The sequence below is a fragment of the Eimeria maxima genome, genomic scaffold (genome assembly GCF_000499605.1).
Source record: "Eimeria maxima Weybridge genomic scaffold, Emw_scaff1421, whole genome shotgun sequence".
In the NCBI taxonomy this organism is placed as follows: domain Eukaryota; phylum Apicomplexa; class Conoidasida; order Eucoccidiorida; family Eimeriidae; genus Eimeria; species Eimeria maxima.
In genome coordinates, this window is record NW_013564385.1 from 1 (window position 1) to 8,780 (window position 8,780).

The 8,780-nt window shown below is 50.0% G+C and overlaps 1 protein-coding gene across 1 annotated transcript; it reads left to right on the forward strand.

Moving 5' to 3' along the window:
* Positions 1 to 2,049: 2,049 nt before the first annotated feature.
* EMWEY_00052470 (hypothetical protein, conserved) lies at positions 2,050 to 8,289 on the forward strand (the record flags this gene model as incomplete). The annotated part of the gene is made up of 4 exons (XM_013479875.1): positions 2,050 to 2,967; positions 3,885 to 5,110; positions 5,229 to 5,301; positions 5,431 to 8,289. The coding sequence occupies 4 exons, from the start codon at positions 2,050 to 2,052 to the stop codon at positions 8,287 to 8,289; spliced, it is 5,076 nt and encodes a 1,691-aa protein (XP_013335329.1).
* Between the last annotated feature and the right edge of the window lie 491 nt (positions 8,290 to 8,780).

The window sequence follows — 8,780 nt, forward strand, 5'->3', positions numbered from 1 at the left end:
TATATATATATATATATATATTTATCAATAACTTTTCCTATAAGAGAGACAACAACTAATAAGTAGCTACTTACTACCTAGGCTAAATAAGGAGGCTACTTCTTAGCATAACAAATGCATGCAGCTAAGGGAATGCATAGGGCCTGATTGCAGATGCAATGCATCTTGCTGCATGCAACTGTAGCATATACAATAAAGCCCCACAGAGGACAAAAAGCAATCCTTCTCTGGTGTATTATGCATGCATGCACTATGCCATTGTTGAGGGCTTGCTGCTGATTTATATATATACTCTCTCCTTACTAAGCAGGACAAGGATTGTTAAGAGGGAGGAGACTAATAAGGAGACCTTAATAATAATGGATATATTAGGTATAATAAGGAGACAATAATATAAATATGCAGCAGCAGCGAGTATATAGATGCAGCAGCAGCTTGCTGCTGCATAGATAGATTAAGGAAAAGGTATAGAAGCAAGAAGGGACTATAGACGGCTATTTGTTGCTGCTATACAACAATTTATTATAATTAATAATAGTAAGGTGTCCCCCTTCCCCTTATGTGGGGCTAATAGGTCTTCCCCTTGCTGCAGTAATTAGCTTCTTGCTGCTGCTGCATGCAGTGGTTAGTTTATTTATATATAGCTGAGGTGTATATGCAACTTAGACGGTACTTTTGCTGCTGATTATGTGAGGTATATAGTCAGGCACTAAATGCCTCTTGTAAGAGGATCAATGCTGCTGTTGCTGCTGCTGCTGCTGTTGCTGCTGCTGCTGCTGTGTATGCACTGTGAGTGCCTTTGTTTTTCTCTCTTGTTCTTTTGTCTTAATTTATTATATTATTATTTATAAATATAGTTTATGCATAATTAATGCAAAAATACAGCAAGATGCAGAACAGCAGCAGCAGCAGCAGCAGCGCAGCACCCAACGAACGGTGATGCGGTGGCTGCTGCTGCCGCTACTACTACTGCTGCTGCAGCAGCAGCAGCAGCTGTTGCATTTGCTGATTAATCTGCTGCTCCTTGCAGATATATTGAATAAAATAAATAAATTTATTATTTTAATTAATATAAATGCAGGTGCAAAAGGAGAGAAGCAGGCATTTAATCTAGATAAGAAGAGGAGCAGCTGCGGTACTGCTGCAGCCAGCGTTCCGCCGCAGCAGCAGTGGCAGCAGCAGCAGCTGCTGCTGCAGCCCTTGCTGCTACCACCCTCGCCGCCGCAACAGGAGCGGCAGCAGCAGCAGCAGCAGCAGCAGCCTCCAAGTGGCTGCCGTACCTGTTGTCGCAGCGTCAGCTTATGCTGCGCACTTAAGTAAATACCGTTAGGTAAAGCACCTCTTATAGAAGCTGTTTGCTGCAGCAGCAGCAGCACAGCAGCAGCACTCCCCCCTTGTTGCTGCAGCAACGTGTCGCAGTGCTGCCGCTGCTGCCCCCAGCCCCAGGGCTTCAGCAGCAGCAGCAGCACAGCAACAGCAGCAAAGTGCTATTGAAGCTAAAGAACGTTTTCTGTAGCAGCAGCAGCCTGAGTTGTGCTGCAGCAGCATCAGCAGCAACACACGACACTGCAGGCCGCTCTGCTGCCTGCTGCAGCAGCAGCGCAGCACCTGTAGCGACAGCAGCAGCAGCAGCAACAGCAGCAGCAGCTCAACCTCCTCTTTGCTGCCATTTTGCTCTTGTTTGCTTCCCTTTGTATGGATGCCTCTTCCTAACGCAGCAGGAGCCTAGAGAGACGCAGCATCAGCAGCAGCAGCAGCAGCAGCTGCTGCTGCTGCTGAGTAAGCAACTTTGCTGCAGCAGCACTAAAGTAAGCTGCGCCCCTCTACCTCTCTATCATCTTCTTTTAACACTTCCTTCCTCCTTTCTATTTACCTCTTTTGCTGCTGTCAGCTGCTGCTGCTGCTGCTGCTGCTGCTGCTGGTTGCTAGAGAGAGACGAGGTGTACGTACACCTCCTTGCACTATTGCTGCTGCTGCTGCTGCGCATTTCATAGTCCCTCTACTTGATTGTCTTCGTTGTTGCTGCTGCTGCTGTGTGGGTGCAGACCGATGCAGCAACAACTTACTCTGCTGCTGCAACAGCAGCAGCAGAAACCCCTGGCGCCCGAAGCAGCAGCAGCAGCAGCAGCAGCAGCAGCTAGCAGGACGCCTAGCAGCGACACCAATGGTCAAGGTGCACCTTATACATCCCTGTATCGCACAGCAGAGGAGCAGCAGCAGGATAACGCAGCAGCAGCAGCAGTAGCAGCAGCAGCAGCAGACCCGATGCAGCTGCAACTCGACGGTGTATGTACACCTGAACCCTCCCCAGCAGCAGCAGCAGCAACAACACCAACACCTGCTGCTGCTCCTGCTGCAGCAGATCCAACCGTCCAAGCAGCAGCCTTTGGTGCAGCAAACCCTATTAAGGATGAGCAGCTCCAAGGACAACTGCAGCAGCAGCAGCTGCAGCAGCAGTTGGAGCAGCAGCAGCAATTACAACAGCAGCAGCTGCAGCAGCAGCAGCAGCTACAACCACAGTTGCAGCATCCTGCTGCGCTGCATGACGTAGGTGCTGCTGCAGAGCAGCTCCCATTGGAGCACCAACTGCAACAGCAGCAACTGCAGCAGCAGCAACTGCAGCAGCAGCTAGAGCAGCAGCAGCTGCATCAGCTGCAGCTGCAGCAGCTAGAGCAGCAGCAGCACGACATGGTATCTATGTATCATGTTGCTGGTGGTGTAGATGTATCCTCTGCTTTGCTGCTGCAGCAGCAGCTGCTGCTGCAGCAGCAGCTAAAGCAGCATCAGCAGCAGCTGCTGCAGCAAGACTATGGTGCAGGTGTAAAAGGTTTGCTGCTGCCGCAGCAGCAGCTGCTGCCTCCTACACCGCAGCAGCACCAGCTAGACCAGCAGCAGCAGCAGCAGGACTTCGAGCAGCAGCAGCAGCGAACAGCATTGCCTAAAGTTGTTGGCGTCCGCTTCGATAAAGTTAATAAAACATGGAGGGCTAGCTGGTAACTTGCTGCTGCTGCTGCTGCTGCTGCTGCTGCTGCTGCTGCTGTTGCTGCTGCTGCTGTATTTATATTTGCTGCTGCTGTAGCTGCTGCTGTAGCTGCTGCTGTATTTTTTTTGTTGCTTTTGTATTTGTTGCTGTCTTGTTTGCTGCTGTATGGTATACATCTGTTGTTGCTGCTGCTGCTGTATTACTTCACATGCTGCTGCTGCATTTGCTGCTGCTGCTGCTGCATTTGCTGCTGCTGCTGCTGCTGCTGCTGCTGCTGCTGTTCAGGTACGACCCTCAAACGAAGCGTCGAGTTGAGAGGAAATTTTCTGTTAATAAGTTGGGATTCTATCAGGCTTATAGACTAGCCACAGGCAAGTCCTGCTGCTGCTGCTGCTGCTGTTGCTGCTGCTGCTGCTGCAGTTGCTGTTGGTGCTGCTGTTGTTGTTGGTGGTGCTGTTGCTTGTCTTTTTTTTTTTCTCTGCTGTAGCTGCAGTTGGATCATCAGCAGCAGCTGTCTTCTTTGCTGCTGCTGCTGCTTCCTGAGACACATGTGCCTTTTTTTTTTTCTTTGCTGCTGCTGTTGCTGTTGCTGCTGCTGCTGCTGCTGCTGCAGAATGTCGACAGCAGCAAGAGCAGCAACTAGGTCTTCGTGACCGAAGTCTCCGTCGTACACCAGCAGCAAGAAGTCTAGGTCCTGCTGATTTTGCTGCTAAACAGGAGACACCTAGGACGGTGGTAGGCTTATTCACCTGCTGCTGCTGCTGCTGCTGCTGCTGCTGCTGTTCTTGTAGTCTATTATAGTAGCGGTGTAGGGGTTTGCTGCTGCTGCTGCTGCTGCTGCAGCAACAGCAGCACAATGCACAGCAAGTTGTTTCTTTTTGTATGTGTGTATAATATACAGGATGGTACCCGTCTTGGTGCGGACGGTGCTGCTGATGCAGCAGCAGCAGCAGCAGCAGCTGCTGCTGCTGCAGTGGGTACAACCCCTGGTGCTGGAGGAGCAGGTGCAGCAGGTGGTGCAGCAGGAGCATCAGGCGCAGCAGCAGGTGCAGCAGGTGGTGGAGAAGGAGGAGATTCATCTTCCTCTTCCTCATCAGCAGCAGGAGCAGCAGCAGCAGCAGCAGAAGAAGGAAGAGAGGACGATGACGATCCGGGATCGGCTTGGATCCCAGAGGGGAGACGGGGATCGACACGATCCCAGCTAAGGAGGAGACGAATAGTAAGCAGCAAGTTTTCCCCTGAGGGTGTGGGGTCTGTTAAGAGACACAGGAGACCAATTACTCCTGCTGCTGCTGCTGCTGCTAATCCTGCTGCAGCAGCAGGTGCACCAGGAGCAGCAGGAGGTGTTGCAGGTGCAGCTACAACACCTGCTGCAGCTGCTGCCGCAGCTGCAGCAGCAGCAGCTGCAGCAGCAGGAGCTGGAGGTGCTGGGATACCTGGGAAGGCACCTCCATCTGTAGCTGCTGCTCAGGCTGCTGCAGCAGCAGCAGCTGCAGCTGCTGCAGGTATGCCGGGTCTGGATCCTGCTGCTGCTGCTGCTGCTGCAACAGCAGCAGCAGCAGCAGGACCCTGTGGTATGGGTCAGCTGTTCGGCAGCAACGAGTACCTTGATGGATCTATTGGCTCTTTCTTGGATGCCTACCTAAGAGGAGACGCAGCAGCAGCAACGATGAATCTCCCGCTGCAGCTGCCTAAGGTTGATGATGCTGCAGCAGCAGCAGCAGCTGCTGCTGCTGCTGCTGCTGCTGCAGCAGCAGCCGGAGGAGGAGCAGCACCCGGTACGGCTGGAGCTACACACCCAACAGGAACAGCAGCAGCAGCACTACAGAATGGTGCAGCAGCAGCAGGTACACCTGTTGGCACGGATGCTGCTGCTGCTGCTGCAGGCTCCCTTATGGCAGCAAATAGGCAGCAGCAAGCTGCTGCTGCTCCTGTTCTTGTTGGAAGACTGCAGCAGCAGCAAGCATCGGCAGCAACGCCAGGGAGCGCAGACACGACGAAGGATCTAGCTGCAGCAGCAGCAGCAAGAGATAGAGAGGCGCAACAGCAACGGCAGCAGCAGCAGCCTAAGCTGCAGGGAGTTGCGGATACACCCCAAGGTTTCCCAATGGAAGGATTAGGAACTGAGTAAGTTACATCTCTTATTGTTGTTGCTGCTGTTGCTGCTGCTCTTCTTGCTGCTGCTGCTGCTGCTGCATGTATAGTAGGGTGTCTGTGCATGCGTTTTTTTTCTTTTATGTATTAGGAACGGGGAAGGTTTATCTGCTGCTCCTCTTTGTGCTGCTCCTTCTCCTTTTGCTTCCCTCCTTGAGTTAGCGGTAAGTATTATCCTATATATACATATATTTTGTTTTTGTTGCTACATAAATGCATGCATGCATGCATGCATACGTGCATGCATATTTTTGGGGCTTTGTGTGTGTGTGTGTGTGCATGCATGCATGCAGTCTGTTGGTAAGTTTGGTGTTGGTGGTGTTGATGGGTTTGGAGGTTTTGGATCATTAGGAGGAGGTGGATCGTTATTACCTGGATCTGCTGCTGCAGCTGCTGCTGCTGCTGCTGCTGCTGATAGTAATGGTGTATTAATGCAGCTGATGGGTGCTCCTCAACTTGGTGCAGCAGGAGGTGGACCTGCAGCAGCAGCAGCAGCAGCAAATAATGCAGCAGCAGTAGCAGCAGCAGCAGGATTAGGTGCATCATTCCCTGGTGCAGGTGCAGCATCACCAGCAGCATTTGGTTTGTTGCAGTTACAGCAGCAGCAGCAAGGTGCTGCTGCAGCTGCAGCAGCAGCAGCAGCAGCAGCAGCAGCAGGTGCTGATAGTTTGGGTCTATATAAGGAGATAATTATATTTTTGCTTTTTTCTCTAAGAAATTTCCTAGAGACATCGTTATCTGCTGCTGCAGCAGGAATACCTGCATTAGGTAATCCTAGTAATCCTGCTGCTGCTGCTGCTGCAGCATTATCACCACCAACTGCAGCAGCATCAGCAGCAGCAGCTGCAGCAGCAGGTACACCTGCAGCAACAGGTAATAATACACCTGTACCATCACAACAACAGCAGCAACAGCAACAACAACAACAACAGCCAACAACTGGTGATGCAGCAGCAACAGGACAAAACAGCAGCAGCAACAGCAGCAGCAGTAATACAACAAATGCTGCTGCAGCAACAACAGATCCAACAACAACAACAGCAACAACAACAACAACAACAACAGACCCATCAACAGCAACAGCAGGAGAAGGTACAACAACAACAACAGCAGCAACACCTGGCACTACTCCTCAACAACAGCAACAGCAACAGCAACAGCAACAGCAGCAACAACAGCAGCAACAACAGCAGCAACAACAGCAGCAACAACAGCAACAGCAACAACAATTAGGTATATCATATATGAATAATACAAACGGATCATCATCATCATCATCACCATCAACAACAACAACAACAACAACAACAACAACAACAACAACAGCAGCAACAACAGGAACAGGAGGAGGAACAGGAACAGGAACAGGAACAGGAACAGGAACAGGAACAGGAGGAGGAACAGGAGGAACAGGAACAGGAGGAGGAATAGGAGGTATATTATCATCATCATCATCATTTTTATATGATATATTATATTCATTAGAAGGACATATATTATTTGTATTTAATTGTTATAAATTAAAAGAATTAATTTTTTATTTAAATTTATTATATCCATCTATAACTAAGAAATTATTACTGCAGCAGCTACCGCATGCACAACTTATGAGAATTATTAAGATATTAATTATACAAAGACCTAACTTTGATCTATTACAGCTGCAACAACAGCAACAGCAACAGCAACAACAGCAGCAAGTGCAGCAGCAACAGCAGCAAGTGCAGCAGCAACAAGTGCAGCAGCAACAGCAAGTGCAGCAGCAACAAGTGCAGCAAGTGCAGCAAGTGCAGCAACAGATATTAGATAATAGTGGAATCACCACGACACAACATGATACTCATCCTCATCATCCTCCTGCTGCTGCTGGATTGCAACAAGTGCAGCAAGTGCAGCAAGTGCAGCAGCAACAAGTGCAGCAAGTGCAGCAACAAGTGCAGCAAGTGCAGCAGCAAGGTGTTGTTGATCAACAACAACAACATGGTAGTAATAATAGTACAGGGACAGGAGGAGGAGCAACAACAACAGGAAATGATCCTGCTACTACAACAACAACAACAACAACAGCTGCTGCAGCTGCTGCAGCTGCTGCTGCTGCAGCTACACTTAGCATGCAACAACAAATGGCTGCAGGTCTGCTACATTTTAATCAAGGGTTATGTCCTCCTCATCCAACAACTTTTCCTATTCCTTCTCCTCCTCCTCATCCTCATCATCCTCATCCTCCTATTGATGCTGCTGCAGCAGCAGCAGCAGCAGCTGCAGCAGCTGCAGCAGCAGCAGGTGGTGCAGCAACAGCACCACCTAATACTGCTGTAACAGCAACACATCATCTACTTGGTGCACCTATACAAGATCATCAACAACAGCAGCAACAGCAGCAACAGCAACAGCAACAGCAGCAGCAACAGGCTACAACAGGAGGAGTTGTTGTTGAGCCGACACAAGCAGCAGCAGCAGCAGCAACAACAACAACAACAGCAACAGCAACAGGATCTACACGTCCTGATGTTATACAACAAGACACTGCAGCAGCAGCAACAACAGGAACAACAGGAACAACAGCAGCACAGGGGGGAGATGTATTAGTAGGAACAACAACAACAACAACAACGGGACTATCTACACCAGCTGATAACAATGCAGCTGCAGCAGCAGCAGCAGCAGCAGCAGCAGCGTCTACAACCACTGCAGATGCAGCAGCAGCAGCGTCTACAACCGCTGCAGCAGCGCCTGCAGCAGATGCACAAACAGCAGCAGCAGCAGCAGCAGCAGCGCCTGCTGCAGCAGCACAAGAACAGCCATTGTCTAAGTCATTATTTGCTGAGTCCCTTCAAGAACAACAAAGACAACAACAACAGCAGCAGCAGCAGCAGGAACAGCAGCAGCAGCAACAACAACAACAACAACAATCTGCATGTACAGATGCACAACAGCAGGAATGTAGTGTAGGTGCATTAGCTCCTGCTGCTGCTGCTCCTCCTCCTCCCTCTGGTGAAGGTGACCTGCAGCAGCAGCAGCAACAACAGCAACAGATGCCTGTAGATTCAACGCCCGAAACAGCAACAGCAGCAGCAACAGCAGCAGCAGCAGCAGCAGCAAGTGAGCCTGCAACAGGAGAGGCAGGTGGTGAGGTAAGCGCCGCTGCTTAAGTACCAGGCGAGCGCTGCTCCTGCTGCAGCAACATGCGCAGCAGCTGCTGCAGCTGCTGCAGCAGCATCAGCAGCGCATGCATCTTTTACTTTTTGCTGCAGCAGCTGCCTTTATTAATGCAGATATACATACATGCATGCATGCAGGAGCTTGCCTCTGCTGCTGCCTCCGTGCATGCATGCATGCATGCATGCATGCATGCATGCGCACGTGATGGCTGTAGAGAGCTTGTGTTTTTGGCAAGCCCCCATGCATATATGCATATGCATATGCATGCATGCATGGTGCTGCATGCATGCATATCTATCTGCATGCATCTGCGCATATAAGGGCAAGGATATGGATATATTTATTTATACTGTCTGTAGGCTTTGCATGCATTTAAATGCATGCATGCATCTGCATGCAATTATATATGTATATACATCTGCATGCATCCGCATGCATGCATGCATTAACTAAATGTATGCATATATATATATATATATAT